This window comes from Sitodiplosis mosellana, unplaced genomic scaffold (assembly GCF_009176505.1).
Source record: "Sitodiplosis mosellana isolate CC-2019 unplaced genomic scaffold, AAFC_SMos_1.0 Smas_scaffold_6165, whole genome shotgun sequence".
Taxonomy (NCBI): Eukaryota; Metazoa; Arthropoda; class Insecta; order Diptera; family Cecidomyiidae; genus Sitodiplosis; species Sitodiplosis mosellana.
Genome location: NW_022601406.1, coordinates 1877559 through 1899232, shown reverse-complemented (window position 1 = coordinate 1899232; position 21674 = coordinate 1877559). Strand labels below are relative to the sequence as shown.

The following is a 21674-nucleotide window of genomic DNA, read 5'->3' as shown; positions in this document are numbered from 1 at the left end:
TATATGTGAAATAGCATTCAATTTATTTACCTACGCTCTTATATTATAAACATGTTTCTGACCCAAATGTTAATGCAACGAAATCCATCTACAATTATTGAATATAATTGCCACAGATGTTTGAGTAATTTAAATATGCGATTGCGCTTTCACTCATAATTGAGTAGCACAAAGCTCATGCGATATTAATCGGAAAAACGCAGAAGCGATGAGTAATGAAAAATGCAACGCAGCACCAGATGCAATTGTGTAGTAATGCTGCGTTTGAAAATATGTGTTTTCTAGCTAAATCGGGTCAAATTGTGCACTGAATATAAATTATCAATCAAATATTCGTGTTTCTCGGGAAAATACACAACTTACCAATGTTATCCCGTTCTCGTTATAGCAGCGCACAATTGTACTAACGAATTGGCGGAAAATCAATTAAAATTTTCATTTGTCGAATAGAAACGAATTTCATTTTAGACTCTTAGAATAGAGACTTATTGAGCTTTTAAGAACACAATCAAAGCTTGAAGCATGATGATTTCATTAACAATTGAAACGTTGAATGAAAGAGAGTGGAAATTTAAATCTCTCTTATAGTGTCTGTTCACTTGGAATATTCTCAACAATTGAAGAAGAACCTTCCACATTTTTTTTTCTTCATTTCTACCGACAGAAATCGACGTCATTTTTCGCAAAGATGTTACATCATTTTTTCCATTGTCCAGTTAACAACAGAAAGGCGTGTAACACTTTAACACTCCGAAATGATGAAAATATCTCAAGATTTTCCCTTTTTACAAGTGGAAATGTTGCTATGTCGGAAGATGAAAGAAAAACTGAGAAACCTAATAAAAATTGTATGTTGTTGAAGCTTGAATTCAATACCTTCGGGGATGTAATGAATGATGTGGGACGCAAAAAAAGTGTCATGAATGGAGAGAGCCGAAAAATAGAGTAAAAATGATTTAAAACAATAAATTCGAGATATTTAAGTCAATGATTTAACTATGATTTCTTTTTTGCAATCAGTACATTACCTTATTTGTTGCCATGTGCCGGAGATGCTGACACACCGAAGAGAGAAAGTGATAACAAAAGAAACGTTGTATGCAAAGGTTGAGTATCCGGTTTCTTACCCTCTTCTCTCTCTCTCTCTCTCTCTCTCTCTCTCTCTCTCTCTCTGTGTGTGTGTGTGTGTGTGTGCGTGCCTGTGGCTTCAAAACCAAAAACGGTGTGAAGACCTTTTTTGCTCTTCACTTTTCCAACAGAAACTTGAGACGAGCTTCCTCTTACATACAATAGACGGCCTGCTGGGTGCTAAGCTAATGCCAGTGCCATTGTTGCTGATGCTGCTGCTGAAAATTCTCCAATGAAAACCACCATTTTGATTCAGATTTTCTGTAACTGTGTACTTTATTGCATGCTTCACTTATCATTTTCATTCCTTTTTTTAGCCTGTCCTCTTATTCGAATGTTTTAAAGTAAGTGGTTCGCAAAGTGGGCAAGAAAAAAAGATAAGAAAAATAAAAACGAAAGAAAAACGAAACAAAAAACCAAGTTAAGATACAATGCTTGGACCAAATCCCTAGAGAGATACAGCTAATGTTGGACACACTTGCGAACGAACTGTAAATACCTCCCATAAAATAGTTCATCTATATCCATTTTTATTTCGTTTTATTTACTTTTCATTGGCTTCCCTTTTTTTGCTTACACGTGACATTGTAAGACATAGAATTTGAATGTAGTTAGAATTAATTGAAACTAAATGTTTTTTTTTGGTTTTGTTTTGAATGAATGAGCCCAAAAATTATGTCAAAGTATTTATCATTTTTTTTGGTTGTGTTGTTGCATCATTTTCGTTTTTCATTTCATTTATTTTCTACGTATTTTTTTTAAATATTTAAATTTACTTGTTGGTTTTGTCTATTTCTTCTTCTTCATCTTCCTTATCATTTTGGCTAGGTGTGTTTGTATCATTGTTCAACGACGAAATTATGATGACGAAAAAAAACCTCAGAAACTGACTCACGATGACCTCTTGATTGCCTAAATTATGTTAGTTAAGTTTATGCCGTACACTATAGACCTTTTTTGGTGTTAACTTGTTATCCCCATTTGAATTTAAATAACAAAACAACGTCTTAACGATTTTTACCGTATGGGCCAGTATAATATATCGCATTTTGGATCGTATTGGAAAAGCGATGATTTCAGCCAAATGGAACGAACGAACAAAACGCAAAATTATGGATGAAAGGAAGACCGAACAAAAAACTTTTATTCTCTTATTGTTGTTGTTTGTTACTGCGAAAACTGGGTGAAAGGCGAAATAAGTTCGAAAAGTGGAAAGTGGTCGTTCGATGTATTTTGCAACAAATTAATGAAATTATCCAAGCAAAACTTGATTTTTCTTCTTCTTCTCTCGTTTGTTTATTTGTTGTTGTTGTTGTGTTTTTGTGTGTAGTTTGATTGATGATAGTTAGGAAGACTTTTGGTACTGTATGCAAATATTTTCCATAAACGGAATGAGCGTTGGTCCATAGTGCGGAAGAAATGTCTTCTATATTCTCTGTGTTTTCCTCAAATATTATATTCATAGTAGCAGTTTTGTGTGCTTCGGCTCTCTCATTTGTCCCTTTTGTGTGTTCGTGTATATTTATCTATAGAATTCAATAACATTCAATCTAGCGAAACAAATGTCTTATGGCTGCAATGATGCTAAAGAGAACATCATACACACACACACACACACACCATTTTATGTATTCCCACGGGTGTCAGCAAAGATGCCAAAAGCAAAATTACCACAACGACCGGATACGGCCAAACTAGATGATAATAATTTCATTTTGTGTTCGAAGGAAATCACAATAATAAATAAATATTCATTAGTTTTTCATTAGGCAAAATTGTGATAAAACATATTAATTATTAGGCCGGATTTAGAGATGGAGTGAAATAGTTGAGAGTGGTGTGAGAGAGTGCGTGAGCTGAATAATTCTCTTTGTCATCATTTATAGCTCTGATAGACATGTCACCCTCCCCCGGTAGCTGTTTTGATTGCCACAATAAAATGTGTGATACACGCTCGATTCAAAAGCATTGGTGGTGTTGGTTGTTTGATGAATTCGGATATAGGGATATATCACCCGTACAATCTATCGATAACATCTATATCCAATACGGAATCGATTAATTTCCTCGTAAGTGCCCTTTTAACGAAACTAATTTTGCCGCGCAAAAATACCTCAAAACACATTCCCATTCGAAATCTGAAATTGAATTCGCATTTGAAAACAAACAACAAAAAACACACACGCAAATCAATTCGTCTTGATGTTAAACCATTTTTGTGACAATTATTCGCAATAACGTTGACAAATTCGCTTCGATTGAAACCAGTTAAGTGACTAATAGTCGAGATATGATAGCACCGATGAACACACAAGTGTGCAACTGTGTGTTGGTGTCCAGAAATGGTTTCGAGGTATTTTTGACACTTGTCTTTCACATTTAGTTTGATAATGTTGTATATTGTATTGCATTGAGATGTGTATCGGATCATGGTTTCGGACAAATAGAGAGGTTCAATGTGTATAACAATAGATAGACTTTCAATTTGATACACACACACAACAGCTAAATATAATACCTTATTTTCTCTGATTCTCTCTCTTTCTCTCTATCTATTCTCCGTGTTCATTGGGTTGTCGTTCGGTTTTCAATTATCTTTCGATATTTATATACTTAAATTGATTATTGTAAATCATATTGGACATAGTTCACATTATTATTCAATCAAACGGTATTTCGAATAAAATTTCGTACACACTTGAGCTAAAATTACATTTTGTTTTTCTTTTTTTTCTCGCTCATTTTGGATCGCATCGTTGGATAGTCTCTATCACTCGAAAGCTCGAATGGTTTGAAACAAAATGGAGCAAATGTTGTGTGTACAATGGGTTTTGTTTTGTTGATGGTTGCCAAGTGTTCATAAACAATAGTTTAATCTAATGAAAATTGTTTCATTAAATCTCGATTATTTTTTTTTGTTTCACAATTTTTTTTTCTTTGTTCAATTTTCAAGTTCCAGCGTAAATCGCTGTGGTTTCTGTTCTCAACATTATAATAGATTTGATTTGAAACAAAAACACTACCTCACAGTCAAAATATATTTATACATGTATTATTTATAACAGTTTGGAATATGCCATTCCAAGCGTATTTCTATCATTTTTTTTTGGTTTTTCGTTTTCTCAACATATTTTTTGTTGTTGTTTTGGATTCACGAAGAAAAAGTCAAAGAAAAACAACGGAAAACATTTTCACTACAAACAAACAGAAATATCTTTACAAAGGGTAACGTTTGTGTTTTGTTGTTGTTGTTGTTGAGTGTGTGTATTATTGTTATGTGCTTTTCTTTCTCTCATCGTCATTTCCGTACATGTCTATATGTATATATTGTATAGTCAATTATGTAGCATATTATATTCAAATAAAATCCAAACCGGATTGAAACAGACTTGATGATTTCAACACAAAAGAATTTCGACCGAAAGAAAATAAAATCGCAAAAGAGTAAGCACCAAAAATAATATTATAAAAACCAGAGAGAGAGAGAGAGAGAAAGAGTAAGAGAAAAATAACCGAATTGCGAGATATTTGACTCTCTATCGAAAAATGTATGTATGTTATAACGAACATACCCGAGACAAAGGAACAACAACGACAAAAAAAAACAAAATAGAACATAAAGAAACACATAATATTTTGTCAGCAGCGCAGTGTAGCAGCAGCAGATTGGATTTGATGTTTATGCTGAAATGACTGCATCACTGTTCAAATGCACGATAACAATGAAAGTCAAAATGAAAATTAAGATGTTGGTGCTTTGCAAGTGTGTTTTAGCGCCCTGTTGGATGGAAAAAGAAATGGCAGCTGGTTCCTCACCTAAACACATCACACAGGAGAGAGAATATATATATATATAAAAAATGAAAGTTTGTTGTTGTTGTGCTGTAAAATATTGCCACGTAATCACATTGGTTGGGGGTGTGTGTGTGTATGTGATGCGGCATGAGTTTGGCTTCTTCTTTTTTCCATTTTGAACTTCTTCACACTCAAAATTCACCTCGCACAGCTTCAACTCATGTAGCACACGCACAAACAAGACATTCTCCCTGAAACCAACAGTACCCACCTCCCCATAATCATCCACCCGAAAGCAATTCTCATAATGTGTTTAGTGTTCATTTTGTTTCTTGTCGGTAGATTTTGAAAAATTACCGTCTCATCTCTTGTATTTTTTATGGGATCCCGTCGCCATGAAAATGAGCAACGTATGAGAGCTTTTTTTCTATGTCTGTGTGTGTGGTTGTGGATATTAATGGTTTTTGATATACTACATACCGTTTAAAACGTGAACGTTGACCGTGCTTGGATTTGCGTGGGTCGGCATACAAGTATATTTCCCCGAATCGGATATTCTCGCCTTTTGTATGAGGAGATACGACGTAGTAACTGAATTACAAAAAAAAACGACAACACAAAAAAAAGAACGGAAACCAAAAATAACAGAAAATTCAATCAATGGCAAGTTACACTTGAGATCCAATAAAGTGAATGTGCTAAGCAATTGACGGTATATTAATATGCTTGACTATGAGGGCCTTAGATTAAAATAAAAGATTAAAATATATGCATCGTACATACCTTCACCTTTCTCGGTTATAACTGATACACCGCCTCTTGGTGAATCGTAATTAATCTCCTGCGTTTGTGTATGTGTGTCATGTAATAAAAGGATAAAGGAATTCACCACAAAGAGAAAAGTTGTTGTTATTTTCTCCATTTGGTTTTCATCAAAAAGAGAGTGAGCAAAAGAGAGCAAAAGAAAGCTTTCACAATCAAATTAAATATCAAATGCCACCTATTATTTCCATTTGATAAAATAAACAAACACATTCTATGTAATCAATAATCAACGGATCGTATCGGTATGAGACAAAAAAAATACAATGAACTGGATGCAATTAAATTACATGTCGTTTTTCCCGTTAATTAAAATACACTTTTTCAACTTGGGGAGGCAGATAGAGAGTGGGTGGGTGAGTGAAGTGTGGGCCAATCGAAAATATTTCGATACGCCGCCTCTCTTTCTCTCACACATACAAATCCACATTTTCATTTATCGCAATTTTCATTTTAATAACGAGCTCGGCACAACATTGCGGTGACCGCAATCACCTTTTCAATGCGATAATTCATCACCTGCATCATTTATTATTTGCATAATAACAATCGTCCCCCTCTGGTTTCCCGGCGACACCACCACCAACGTCACGTGCCGCTCTTTTTTCTCTCTCTCTCTCTCCCCCTCTCGCGTTATCGCTTTTGGTAGATTGAGATGAAAAGATACATTTAAACCAATCATTATTATTATGAACGGATATATTAAAAGTGAAAAGAAAAATGAAAAAACGGCATCGACGACGACGATAACGACAACGATGAGCTAATATGGCTTAACGTGGCAATTCCTGCAATTATCCCATTGAAAATGAATGTGTTAAAGCATTGCTTGCAGCTATTGAAATATATATTGAAATTGTTTGATCTGTGTGCTGGGAATAATATAATGGAATTTCCGCTTTTTTGTGCAGAAAAAAAAAGTTGCTACAAAAGCCGAACAACTTCAAAGGGACATGATACGAATAGGAAAATGGTTTTTCTATGGTTTCACCGCATCGAATAAGACACATACACGTACACTCAATCACTTTTGTTTCGGTGTGGATGCTGTTACTGTTGCCACCGCATCAATGCAATGTGGGCCGTAACAACGAGAAACTGAACAATTTTATTGAGAACTAATTTATAACGATTCCGGTTATTGTGGTACAGTGTGTGAAGTTCTCTTTCGAAAACCATGACGACGAATTTGCATGTAGAGCAACAGAAACAACAGCAGAATGAAAGAAGAAAAAAATTTCGTCACATGAACGAAAAATAAAATATCACCAAAGGAAAAAAAATACAGAGAGATAGAAGAGAAAGAATAATGAATATATTTTATGCACTGTATGTAAATAGTATGTAAAAATGCATGAAAACATTTTATTTACAGGTGATTATCAGCAAAAAAAAATGCGAAAATAAACCGGGCGAGAAAACGAAGAGCTGTATTCAGAAGTTAATGTTTCCCATTTGGGCAAATTTCTCCCATGTTTCGTTTTAAATAAAATTGTTATATTTATTTTGTGCTTGCTTGCTTGCTTGCGTTGTGCCTTCTTTGTTAACACTACCTTTTGTGCATGTATAACGCCTGAATATAGGTCCCATTTGCATTCTCACTGATTCCTCTCACACGCTTGTGTGAATGAAAATGAGCGTGAGCGGTAGCGCGTGCGGTCCGCACTAGATACGAAGAGCAATGAAATAGCATCACCACCATCGAAGAAGAAGTAGCAGCTGAAGCAGCGACAGCGGCAGCAGCAACACACTTCTCTGCGTGAATGTGTAACCGTAGAAAATCGCAGAAAACCCTGAATCATATTCATTGTGCCATTCATTACAGTTTGAAACAACTCGGCTTTTTGGCAATTTCAACACGTGAAATAAGTGTATTTTCGCGTGGTTTGTAATGCAGATGTGTATGTGAGTAGACGAGAGAGAGAGAGGATGAAGAGGACGACCGAGCAAGCAAGTAAGTACGCGAACATACTTTGCGTACATACGTATACACTTTAACACTCATATATCTTCTCTCTGTGCTTCGTTCTATCGCTCTCTTTTGCTATTCATATATTCCAAACGGCTTGCTTTTACATACCTGATTTTTATGGCTCCATAAAATAGCGCTTGGCGGTTCAGGTAAATGCCTTACAATACAAGTTAGATTAATGGTCGATAGGATGTCGATGTACAAATCCTGCCCGCCCAGAATCGTCGTCACCGGTTCTATTTTTGCGATTCGCATTAGAGAGATTGTGTATATGAAACCGTATTTATACACACAATGTTGAATAAAAATAAAAGCAGACGAAAGAAAAAAGAATACAAATAAAATAAAAAGAAAAACATAACAGTCAGAGAGGAGAAGTTACTAAAACAGAAAACGGAGAAAGCATCCGAATCACAGGAGTGAAAAATTGTTTTGACGTAAAAGTGAAAAGAAAAACGAGAAGAAGAAAGAACACCAACACAACGAAAGCACATCTGATGAGGACGACAACAACAGGAAAAAGCATACTTTGAGCGGTTTTTTTTCTAATGAGAACAAAGCTTTTACTCTTTCTCTTCTTTGTGTATCAAAAGAGTTTTTTCCCTGTTTTCTATCCTCAAGTTGTGTGTTTTTTTTGCATAAAACTGTGTAGGTGTATGGATTTTTTTTTATCACGCTATGAGCGAGGCGCGCGTGAGAAAAAAAAGTTTCAAAGTCACTAATAAAATCGCAGTTCCATTATGCGGCAAACTTTTGTTTTAAATTATCTTGTTTTCTGTCAACAGCCCTATCGCACCGACAGAAAGAGTGAAAGGGCTTATTTAAAAACCGATTATGAGAGTTCAAACAAAATTGTTCGCCAGTTTGAAGAGGGCGGTTCGGATCGGATTGAAAATAGAAAATTGAACGGCATAAAATATAAAATGGAGGAAAATCTTTTTTCGATCAACGAAAATGGATTGGGGAACACTCAAAAGCTGAAACAGAAGAAAAAACGACAACAACAAAAAAGAAAACACGGAAACCAGAAAACAACAGAAAATTCAATCAATGACAAGTTACACTCGAGAACCAATAAAGTGAATGTACTACGCAATTGACGGTATATTATTATGCTTGACTATGGAGCCTTAGATTAAAATACATGCATCGTACATACCAACGACTGATAAAATCATTGAAAATCCCACGGGCGGCGTCGTCGAAACCTGATGCGGAAAATCGAATGGCAAAAATGATGATGGCACAACGGGAGTGTGTGTGTGTGAGTGTGTGCGTTTGTGGCAAACATAAAGAGACAGAGTGAGATCGAAAGAGTAGAAAATGTTAATGCATGAGGTGTTTTGAACATCAATTTGAATAATTATCACATAGAATAGTAGATTGAAACACAATAAATTATGTCACATATTAACGAGGGACAATGGGTTCCATGTTTATCTAGCGGAAAGCTGTTACACGAAATGAAAATAAAATGCACACATATACACACATTTACGCACATTCACGTACGCATTTACGCTCATCTGAACCAGAATCATTCAAAAGCCACAGCACAAATATATTGACAATATGATAGGTAGGCGTACCTGACACTCGTATATGTCTGAGTCGTTTTTATTCACATTTCGGATCTGAAACGATAAAATACAGAAATCGAGAATGAGAGAAAGCAGCAGAAGAAAAATGAATATCAAACACAGAGAAAAAAAAAATGCCATAAACTCATTTTGATTTTTCATGAAATATGAACGATGAGCTTATCAAATTTCATGGAAAAATCTTTAAACATACGAACACAGAGTCTCGGTTGTTATTTCAATTCCATCTGCATTGTTATAAAGTATCTCGTGTATATAGTTTCGGTTAATTTTAGCAAATTTGCAAATAACTCGTTTAATTTTCTCATCATAATGTAAACAATTTCAGTTACTTTGTTGTTATTGCTAGTTTTTAAAACTCTTGTCTGTTCGAAATACCCATTCCGAGAGTGGCAATGTGTCCGAGTTGAGTGGGAGAAATGGCAATTTTGTGCGACGTGAAATTTATAATTCACATTTTGATTTGATTTTCCCACCATTTTGTTGACACAACTAGAACGTTGCGCAAGTCACTTGCTTGCGGCAGGTACATGGTACACACAGTGCCCGCCAGCATTCAAGCATGAATTTAAGAGTATACGATCTAAAATGGTGTGAGTGAAATCAAAATCTGAACATTTTACATCGAAGTCAGCCCTAGTATTTATTTTGACACACGGTTGCACTTGTATTTTGTATTCTCTTTTTTTTGGTGTTTTGTTTTTTTTTTTACTGCTGTCGCTGTTGTTGTGCTTTCTTTCATTTTAGAGCATATACAAACCTGCAGGGACCAATCGCCAATTTGTTTATTATTCACACACACAAAACGGTTGTCTGACGTGTATGTGGTTTTATCAACGGTAAGTAAATGTAGATCTCGGTGCCGTATCCAAGTTACCTATAAATCGGTGAGAGACAAATGTTACATTACGTGACATAGAATAAAAGCGTAAAAGTGTTTCTGTTGCTGATGCTGATGCTGATGCTGTTACTGCTCTGTGTGTATGTGTGTGGGTTTTTATATCTCAAAAGCTCTTTTTTGCTCTGTTCAGCTCAGCTCAGCTTTAGCTCTGCTTCTCCCTCTATGGGCCCACGAGTCCCTTGGACTCGGTTAGAAAGAGAGAGAGAGAGAGAGAGAGAGAGAGAGCATAAGAGCTCAGCATGCTCAAGCACAAATCGATTATATATTTGCAAGTGTGGAGTGAATGAATTACGAGGCGAATGGCCCGGAACCACTCGGCAAAACAAGCCATGATTTTCGTGAATGGCTCAAGCGAAAAAGGATGTTAAAACCGTAATAAACTTGTGAATTCAGAATACAAAGCGAAATAATTCGTGGAACAACAGGGGAGCAAATCGAGAATGTGAAATAGCGACAGGCAAGAGATTCTGATTTCTGCTACTGTTTTTTTCGTTCGTTCGTTCGTTCGTGTTTTTTTTTGAGTCGTATTATGTTTTCCAAAGAAATAGGGTTTCCATGGGCTGGAGTAAAAATTTTCGGTTCTTCTCGATGGCAACGCCATCCGAAGGAAATGAATTTTTTCTGTTCATACGGTCGCTCGTGCTGTTGATGTTGTTGTCATTTATTTGAAGGTGGCCAAAAATGCTTTTGCTCAGGAAAAATCGTCCATGGGGAGCTGTTTGATGTGATATATAATACCGGATTAGGCTTTTTCATGTTCAAAAATATTTATTTCCTCTCATTTAGCGCATACGTTGCGCCATGATTAGACGCACAACTGATGTGACAAAAAGACAAAAAGCAGCGAGCAAACGACATCGAGACATAGATAGAGTGAAAAAGTGAGCAAGAGAGAGAAACAGAGAGTGGAAAGACTTTAAAAACATTGCGCGATTATCGCACAACTTATGCACAGAACAGAAAAGTTGATTCGCCGTAGTGCGTTTCAAGCATTGCAAATCAGCATAGTTCAAGAAGCACTTCTTTAATTCAATAACATGGATCGGGCGCCCGGGAAATAAGTACGCACATGAAAGCGATTCGAGCAAGTGAATGAGATGTTTTAAGAGATATAGATACAAAGTACGAAAGATACACAAAGTGTGAAAGAGTGCGAGAGAGTGGGAGAGAGAGAGAGAGCCGAGAATGATATGAAGAAGAGAAAAAGAAAATAAGAAGTAAATGTAATGATGATGTGCCAATAAATTTTGCAAAGAAGTAAGTTTAAGAGCAGTGTGAGCGATAGAGAAAAAGGGACAAATGCAGAGAGAGAGAGAGAGAGAGAGAAAGACGCGCAAGCAAGCGATGCTATCGTTTAAAACTCTGCCGCTCTCTCTCTCTCTCTCTTCGCGTGGAAATGGCTAAAATCGTAAAAACGAGCAAATAAACGTGTTTACTTACTGTTTTGTTCCCCAAGTTTTTGATCCGGCAATTGAGATTTGCTGTTTTCCCTACGAGCGCAGTGACATTCTTTGATGCGCTAACATCAAAAAATGGTCCCCGATTCAGGGCATTATTCATTTTATCGGCATCGTCGCCGATATTTTGGTTATTGTTATTATTATAAAAATTGCGGTCTCTACTCGAAACGTTCACATATTTTTGGTTACTTCTAATGTTATCGCTATCATTACTATTCCTATTGTCGTCCTCATCGTCGTCATCGTCATCGCCATCACCACCGCCACCACCATCGCCACCGTCATTTTGATTGGTCTTTGAATTGCTTAACTCTAATACATATGCCATATTCGTTGAATCAAAGTATTGATTTTGCTTTGGGTACGATGTATCGGCCAAACTGCTTATCGGCTGATGTACTGGATCGGATTCTGATGCTAACGATGGACCAAAAACAACACCAACTACCCCAACGCGAAAAGCGATGAGCGTATATGATGAGAAAGTGTGTGTGTGTGAGAGAGAGAGAGAAGAAGAAATAAAGAAACAGAGAAGAATGAAATAAAAAAAGTCATCGCCAAACAACCATTTCAAATAACAACAACAGCTTTGGCGATATATTTATGTGCGCTTAAAGTGCAATAATAAAGCCAAAAACTACCCCAAAATATCGAAAACGGTTAACATGTCACTTGAGAATTTTTCTTCCCATCCTATCTGTCCGTATCACAATCGATGAAGAGCCCACACCAGTGAACGATATGGGGAGTGCGGGAAGAGGGAGGGAGAAATATCAATGCGAATAAACAATCACCAAAGATAAATCATCGCATATTTGTGCCGAACTTTCGCACCGAATCATTTCGGATGTGCCAACTTTAGCGTAAGTAATCTATAATATCCTTCGTGGCCCCACTCCCCACCGCCCTATCGCCCTTCGTTCAATATTCCGAATTTGAGCCGTCTTCATGGGAAACGCACACACAGTGGTACAAAAGTGTATCTCAATATATTTCGTCGCTAAAGCGTAACATTCGATTGATGGTGGTGCTTAAAACGACTTTAGCAAGTATCTCTCAATTTTTGCCTCCGTTTTGGGAAAAGATGGAAACGATTCGTCGAAGTTTTTGAGTATTTATTCGGCTTAACTCAGTGATTTTCATTCATTTCAGGCATATGAAACACCAAACATGAACAAGCACATCGACGAACAGTCCACCAGTATTCTGGGTGATTTTTTTGCCCTTCTGGTATGTGTATGTGTGTGTGTGTGCACATTCTTCAACCGTGTGTTATGTGTGTTTGTCTGATGACAGTGTTTCGAATCGTAGACAGCCAGAAGCTTTAAAAAAAGGAGTATCAATGGTGATTGCATTTTCAGAGATAAAGTGAGTACATGTAAACCGTCGGGAATATATTTAAATCATAAGCATAGTACAACCATTCGCAGAGAATGCGAGATGCGAGCAGCGATACTCTGAAATATTTGCTTAGAAGTTTTTCATGGAGCTTTTTATGTATATGTTTTATTGACAACATTCCTTTGGAGTTTGCCAAAGCACCCGGAGGTGCAGATTTCACAACGATGACAACCCAACCATACCATGAATATTGATGACAGCCTCTGTCAACATCCTGAACCGTTACGCCATCTTCGATGACTTGCGAATTATGTTCCATTCCGTTCAGTTTCAGGGGAGTTTTTCTGTTCCTCGTTCGTTATATTTTCGAATGGATGCTCCATTTCAATGCATAAACAGTGGGATTGGTTCCCACATTTCAATAATAACCCGGATTTCTCTTTTACTTTTTTTTCCTTTGTCCTTTACCCGAATAATTTTACGCTAATGGCATACGGTGTATCTGACATACAACATATGATATTGTTCACTGTGCACAGGCTCTCGCTGCTCCATATGAAAGAGCATATGCTGTTTTGTTAATATTTTCGAGAGAAAAAAAAATGAATTTTCAGCTTACCAATTGCAACGGAAATCATAAATGTGACTGCGACGGAAAGTTCCATGATTTATACAAATGTTATACACATATTTGTTCCTGTAGAGAGATAGAGAAAGACAAAAATGGAGAGTATTAAAATGAGAGAAGAGAGAGAGAGAGAGAGAGAGAGAGAGAGAGCAAAAAACACTGTAATAAGATAATAAATGTAATAGCGAATAACTGTCGACTCAATGAGAGGACGAGAGTGAGCGCAAGAGGGAGCGCGACAGAGAATAAATGAAATTCACGTTGTTGCAAACATAACGATACAAAAAAAAACACTGTCGTTTTTTCGTTGCTGTTGTTGTTCATATACTGCTATTAATCTATTGAATTGCAGTTGAAGATGATAATTCATGCCACTTCGAAAATTATGTACATTTCGAATAAATTTTAATAACAGACACATGCACACACACACACACACAAAACAACATAACACATAAAATGTATATTATATGGCGTGAAGCAATATTAGGTTACTTGGCGTTTGAAGTTAGTTGGCCAATTTTCGATGCGAGGTCATGAAACACCCCGAAATTATGGAGAGAGCGAGCAAGCAAGAGAGCCTGCAGGCAGAAAACACACCCGACCACTAACTTTTCGAATAACCTTATCCAACCTTATTAAATGCGATATGCTGCGATATGATACGTTGCCGATTATATTTCCGTCACAACGAGAAAGAGATAGAGAGAGAGAGAGTGAGTGAGTCAGGGGGGAAAATGGCATATTCGACAATATTCTGATACTTTATGTGTTGTTGGTGTTTTCCTGAAAAACACATTTAGCTTATTAGATTGTTTGACCGAAAAAGAAAAATACACGACTTTTTTTTGTATGCTTCTTTAAAGATGAGAAGAAAAAAAAAATCGGTATTTGGGCCATTTTCATAATTTGGTTTAGTATCATATTCACCTCAATAAGCGAGAAAATTCTTATGCAATGGCCCCAAAACGAGGCCTGCAAACAAGCGTATTTGTCGCTATTAATGTCTACATTTCGATGTCTTGAATCGGGAGCAAAGAAAAGAAGAAAAAAAGTTTGGCATTCTTAAAGGGAGAAAAAAAAACGAAATCAGAATGAGGAAGAAGAAGTCCATAAGTCGTTGGCCGGATAAATGTTGTGAAAGACTGGGAATCAAAGTGGCTTGGCGCGTTTTTCTTCTTTTTTTTCAACTTCTTTTTCCACTTTTGATGGCAACTAACGAACTTGTGCGAAAAGTTGTACACTGCAGTGGACAAATTAATATTAGAAAAAATATATATTTCTTTTCTCTTCTTTGAAAAGTGTGTCAACTAATATGCACTAGTAAGAATTGTATAGTGCGTTGCAGCATCAAAAGATTTATGGCATTAAAGAAGGATATATTCATCATTGGCTTATGGTTTATTTTTTTGAATAGAGAATACGAATAGGCTCACAAGCTTTATTCATAGATAGGCTAAAGCATCTTCAAATGAAATTAAAATCTATTATAAGTACACACACACACACACATCACGCTAAAGTGGGAGCTAAAAAAAATATTTGAGAACGAAAGAATGAATGAGAGTGTGTGATAGTGAAAGAGAAAATGAAACGGGGGCGAGAAATGTGAAATGCGAAGAAAATTTGATTTTGACTCTTAAGCTGTACGAACCAAAGCAATGAATAGAAAGTTGATGGCATAATATTGATGCATATAAGTTCAAGTAAGTGAAAATGTTGCTCAGAAAACACGCAACCCATACACACCGCATGGTTTACATTCACATACATATATGCGAACACAAACACTCTTTCTATCTGTTTGTATTCCTCTCTTTCGTTCGCACTGAATGTACTCTGTATGTGCAATAACAATCACAACAACGTCAACAAAACCGCTTTCAATTAGTCCTATGGTGACTCGGATGTTGAGGGGATATTTGATATTAAATTCTCGTTTTTTTTTTCTACAACTCACTCTCTCTCTCTCTCTCTCTCCCTCCATCGTTAGATGTTGAAATGGATTTGAAAATCCAGCATGAGTCGTCGTTTCGTGAAGGATTTGATAATGACAACGGGAGCATATACATACACACATATTGCACCAAGCAAACATAACTAGCGATAGCATCCAACAATAGTCGATATAACGACAGCAACAGCGACGACGATGATGAGAATCGTGCACAAATAGAATGAGAAAAAAACACAGAGTACATATACATGTGGGAGTGGAAAACGGAAATATTAGATAGATGAATATTTGGCGTAGATTTGGTTTATAGGTATTGCCTCGTTATTCGTTCATTTATATGTAGAAAATTAAGTGAACTTAATAGTGCAGCTATATGATTAGAAATGCCTGAAAATTTACTTGCTCTCGCTCACTCGCTCATTCGCTGAGCCAGTCTATCGATGTGCATTGTGTGTATTTGAGAATGTAAATATTATTGTGTATTGTCGGAGCTATTTTATTCTCTTTTTTTCTGCTTCTATCTACCTAATGCCGATGTTCGATGTGATTCGACGATTCGATTTCGAATCGGTTCGATACACCATTTCCCAAGGTTTACTTCAATCCATTTCGGATGTGTTCCATTTGGCTTGGCTCTCGGTTTGGTTTGGTGTTCTGGTTTTTGGCTACAAACATGTCTAAAAAAAATGATGACTTCACATAAAAATACAGCGCACTCACCATACATCCATAGTATGGTACAACAAACGGTTTTCGAGCTGGAAAGAGCATCGCAGTGCTCGATCGAAATAAAATGAGAGAGCGAGAGAGTGCGAGAGAGCGAGAGTGAATGAGTTAGAGCGACCAAGCGAGAGAATCTAAAGAATGGCATGGGATGAAGAACGAAAACATCCGAATTGAACGAAAAACGAAAGGCGAATCAGCACATATTACATTCTTTTGTTGTCGCCAACGCCATACATCACATAATAGCGCTGCAAGATAGGAAGCAAAACGACCGAATAAGAAAAGCCAATGGCATTACATATGTATGAGTATTTTTCCACTAGTAGTACACACACACACACACTAGCACATACATCCACATAAGAGCATTTTAAATAAGAAAATCACCAAAATGAAGACGAAAAGAAAAAAAAACAACAGCAATAGCATAGAAAACCAAACGGATAAATAAAACTTTAACATTTCATGGCATCTTTATCTCGTTCGCTGTAAACGCTTTGCTCTCATCGCAGATAACGTCTCTCATCGACATCACATGCATATTGCTTTAACATTGCGTGTACCGACAAGTCAGGGCAACCCAAGTCGAGCCAAATTGAGTCAAGAAACGCGAGAGGTGGGAGGCGTGGGGATTTAACTGATTGATATGTTGAAATTTTCGAATAATTAGAAAAACCCTTTACAAGCTAAAACTGGAGAAAAACGCGAAACGCGTACGTTGAGGGAGAAGTAAGAGGGTGAGAGATGAGAGTGAATAAAAATGAAATGAATTGAAATGGTATGGCGATAGATGCCATCAAAACGCTTTGAAGACTTCTTGCGTAATAATGTTTATTTTGCATCATTATGTCGTTGTTTGTATGCGTGTATGTTTGCATGTGAAGAAGAAAAAAAAAACAGACTGAAACGATACAAAAACCAAAGAAACCATCAAGCGATGTGTAGTTGACTGTTTACTTCTTTTCATTCAGGCATTACACTTCGTGTCTCGGTATTTTTTGTGTCTCCTTTTCAATTTTTTTTTCTTCTTCTTTTTGTTTTGTACTTCGTTGTTGTTGGTGTTGTTTTTAAGAGCTTTCACGCAAAAATTGATGCTAACATTTGCCATGCCACTACAAAATACAAAGCAAACATATTCATAAAGGAGGAGTGTAAATAAAATAAAACGTGCAGCAACAGCACAATAATATCCATACACAGTACACACACACACAAACAAACAAACAGAAAAGAACTAAGCCAAAAAAGATTCAAAATGTACAAAACATGAACGCAACGAGACGTGGAGCGAGCGAGCGAGCGAGTGAGAGAGAGAGAGAGAGAGAGAAAAGTGAAAAGCAAACTTTTCCTACAGTTGTGTCAAAATAAACACATTCATTGTATGCAGATGCAACGAACATTGGGAATTGTTTGATATTAAATGCACTAAAATCCATAAAACCACATAAATCAGTTGCAAAAACAGTTTTCATTTGTTGGATTTTCTTTTTTCTCTCATCTGCTGTTTTGATACACATATAAAATGTATGTGTTTGCCTACATGTGTGCAATGTTTTTATGTGCATGTATATGTGTGAAACGCATGGCCCCATTGTTCTCCCGCTAATACGATTCGAACGGCCAAACATCATGGGTGCCCGAATTTTATGGCAAACATAACATATGTGTATGAGAGAGAAAAATAAAACATATTTATTCGGTGGGCAAGCGAGAGAGAGAATGTTTTTTTTATCGGCTTTTATTTGTCTCATTTATTCGCTTGCCAACCATTGCAACTGAGTGATGCGGCTGCACACTAAACAATGAATATGCTTTCGATTTGTCAGTCCAGTTTACACTTACCCTAAGCAAATTTAAAATAAAATAGATGATTTTGCTTTATTTTTCTGTTTTTATTTCGTTGTGTGCTGTTGTTGTTGGTCGTTCGTGTCGTTGACGACGTCGATGATGATGCTGCTGCTGCTACTGATGCTGCTGTCGTTCGTCGTCGTCGTTGTCGTTTATTTTCTGACGTTTTTCGTATTACTATAGTCACTTTCGAAAATGATGCTGTCTTTTCCTTGCTCTTTATTTATTTCGTGTCTCTTCTTGTGTGTGCTTCTTTTATATTTTTGTTGTTGACGATTCAATTGAATGTAAAAATGAAATAACTGTCGTGGTGTTTTTCGCACATGTATACATCTAGGACATTTACATTTTGATGTATACAGAGAAAAAAAGTGTTATTTAGCAGAGAAGAAAGAAGAAAAAAAAACGAGAGAGAAAGAGAGAGAGAGAGAGAGAGAGAGTAAAAAAACATAACGAAATAAAATCAAAACTGTTAGCAAAGCATGTATCTTTGTCGAATTTTGTTTTTCTGCTCGGTATTTTCGATATAGTCACTGTACAGTGTACACACATCGGCACGCACATACACTGCAGGGAGCTGTAGCTAGCAGTTTTGCGTGCAAAATGTCATTTCAATTAAAATGAAACGTTTCGGAATCCACCGACCGACCGATGTAATGATTTTATTGACCGAGTGCTCCCATAAATTTTTGCTGAAAGCTTTGATTTTTCAGTAAATAACCATTTTTTATCTTACCATTTGCTTGCTCGCTCGCTTTCACTCATTCACTCATTCTCCGCCGTGGTGGTGGTGATGGTGATGGTCGTCGTCGACGTCGTCGTTGTCTCGTGTGCGTAGCAGCATGAAACAGGCCGAAAAACGACACACAAGTGCAACTCCTGACAAAAAATCAAATAAAAAATATCAAGCAACCAAGCAGATGGGACACAGAATCTCTATCTTTTCGTTCGTTTGCCCGTTTCTCTTATCTCGAGGAATTTTGATTGTCTATCTGCTTCTCGTTTTACACTCCCCCCGCACAATGTGTTGTATGTATATTTTGTGGATATATCCGTTCGAGATGTGCGTGTATATCTTTGACGTCGTTGGCTTTTGTATTGAGGGAATTTTTTTTAGGTTTTTTTTTCTCTCTCTCTCTCTCTCTCTCTCTCTCTCTCTGTGTGTGTGTGTGTGTGTGTGTGTGCAAAGCTCAACATAAAAAATGAAGCAGCTGAAGCACCATAAAACTTAGAAAAATGTCAACTTTGCACTTTGTTCCATGTGAAAAATTTGAAATGTCTTCTCTCACTCTCTTTCACTCTGTACATTTATTTTGAACACTTTTCTTTTTCATTGATGTGTTGTTGTTATGTTTTTTGCTTGGTACTGCTGAACTGTGCTGCGGCAACAGTAACACGACGATTTAAAAACAAACCAAAGTGATAGAAATTTAAAAAAATAACAAAATTGATTTTGTTTTATGTTTCAGTTTCTCAGGTTTTCTCCAGCTTTTTTTCTTTACACTGAATACGTGTCACTTGTTCATTAGCCACAAAAAAAAAAGTTCTATTGCGAAACTTATTAAAAGTGTCAAATCGTTTTTCTGCTAAGGTCATACGCAAATAACAAACACACACCGAATACAAATCGAGCGGCAAATTAAGCGTTGACTAGTTTCACGCGTGAGCGGGTACTTATCTCACATCACTTTTTTATTCACTCTCAGAAAAGCACACGCACATGCACATCCAAAAACTCTTTAAATTACTTCGAAAATGCCACAAATAGTTGAGCTGTAAAATATTCATTAAATGTATGTATATGAGATTCAATGTAATAATGCTTTGTCAACTCGATGCACACACTAGAACTACTAGCAACACAATGTGTGTTAGTTTTGTTGGTTTTTGTGTTGTTTATCGTTGTTGTCGAATGAAATTTGTTTCATCATCTCTCGCTCGCTCTCACTTGCCAAAAAATGACTGAAAGTGAAAATCTTCCCACCGACAATTGATTATACTACACAAGTGTACACAGCGAACATAACCGAATAGCTAGCTAGCTAGCTGGCTGGCTGGCGCGAGAAGATGATGCCAAAAACGGAGGAGATGTGGAAAATTCACCATCCAAAGCAGCGCTGCAAGCAAAGTGATGCTACACAATAGACCTAACAATGCATACTAACCGACCGATGAATACTGTTTGCGCACAGTAGCTCGTGTGCTGTAACAGAAAATTCTTTCGTATAACACATCGAGAACCACATCCAACACACATCTCTCCGGCAATCTCTCTTGCGTTCTTTCTATCTCTCTCTCTCTCTCTCTCTCACACACACATGTGTCATTGCCGCCGTCCCTGTAAACATCCATCCGAATTGGCATGATAAAGAGCTGACTCGCGCGAGAGCAAACGCACGTACAAACGAACCAGTGAACAAACGAACGACAGAGACAGCAGCCAAACTAAGTGGGTGAAATGAAAAGCATCAATTCAACTTGCTCTTCATTTTGAGATTTAAGCTCGTGATACTGGGGCAAAAGGAAAATCTTGTACGCGTGCACGTTAAAACTTATTGTGTGCACAATAGAATATACCATGTGCATATCCCGTGAGTTTGTTATACGTTAATATGTATATGTATACACGCGTTGATTATTTGATTACTTGTCGAACAGCAGCACGTTGTTCTCTATCTCATTCTCTCTCGTTTTTCGCTTCATCACTCTCTTTCTCGCGCGCGCGTGTGTGTGTGTGTATGTGTATGTGTGTTCGTTTCCATGATACGGCCGCATCAAAAAACCAGCCCGAGCCCTAGAACAACACAACATTTCGTTTGATGTGCCATGTAATGTGTGCTGTACCGATGGAATTTATAACCGACATACAAATAACAACGGACATTGATGTAGTCGGAAATTCGGGAAAAATCATAAAATACAAACTGTTTTCCCATTCATATTTAGTGGCTCTATTGTGATATTTGTGGTAATTTGGCCATTTGAAAGCATGACCGAACATGGCGAACATCGACAGAGGAAATTGATTGAGCACACGCACACACACACACACATGCACACCAAATTCGAATTGGGCGCCGATGACAATTTTTCCGTTTCGTTTCATTTCATTTAACACAGCGATATAGTTATGTCGATTCAGTTTAATAGTGATGATGCCTGAATTTTGGATTCGCTCCATAGACTTCATATATTTTTCTGCTGACTGACACACAATCCAAAAATTCTTTTCGTACCGTATTTTTGTTTTGTAACCCAAAAACACCCAAGCAACACTTGCCAACCTGTCCTACATACAATTTCTGTTTTTGAACGCTTTTCAACACATACACACCATGCGGAATGCGCTTTTCTGTTTGATCTTTGTTCGCTTTGCACACTCAAGTGACAAGGGCGAATGGACGTAGAGGTGTGCGCACCGTATTTTCACTTAAGCAATTCGAAAGATTACCCACACTCAATGAGAATCGGAGCGAAACCAACCGCTTTCCTTTT

General features: G+C 37.0%; 1 protein-coding gene across 3 annotated transcripts; it reads right to left on the bottom strand.

Moving 5' to 3' along the window:
• Nucleotides 1-1379: 1379 nt before the first annotated feature.
• Nucleotides 1380-20345, bottom strand: LOC129574806 (hemicentin-1-like). Of its 3 annotated transcripts, none has more exons than XM_055457281.1 (11): nucleotides 18916-20345; nucleotides 18174-18512; nucleotides 13640-13717; nucleotides 11660-12123; nucleotides 10079-10195; nucleotides 9307-9351; nucleotides 8877-8925; nucleotides 7826-7953; nucleotides 5707-5764; nucleotides 5404-5514; nucleotides 1380-4944 (listed from the first exon to the last, which is right to left on the bottom strand). In XM_055457281.1, exons 3-11 carry the CDS (start codon nucleotides 13683-13685, stop codon nucleotides 4808-4810), a joined length of 1155 nt encoding a protein of 384 aa, XP_055313256.1. In that variant the 5' UTR covers nucleotides 13686-13717; nucleotides 18174-18512; nucleotides 18916-20345; the 3' UTR covers nucleotides 1380-4807. The 3 variants fall into 3 exon arrangements, with proteins under 3 accessions (XP_055313256.1, XP_055313258.1, XP_055313257.1); XM_055457282.1 differs by lacking the exon at nucleotides 1380-4944 and adding an exon at nucleotides 4984-5290 and having other exon boundaries at nucleotides 18916-20314; XM_055457283.1 differs by lacking the exon at nucleotides 13640-13717 and having other exon boundaries at nucleotides 18916-20314.
• Nucleotides 20346-21674: the final 1329 nt, after the last annotated feature.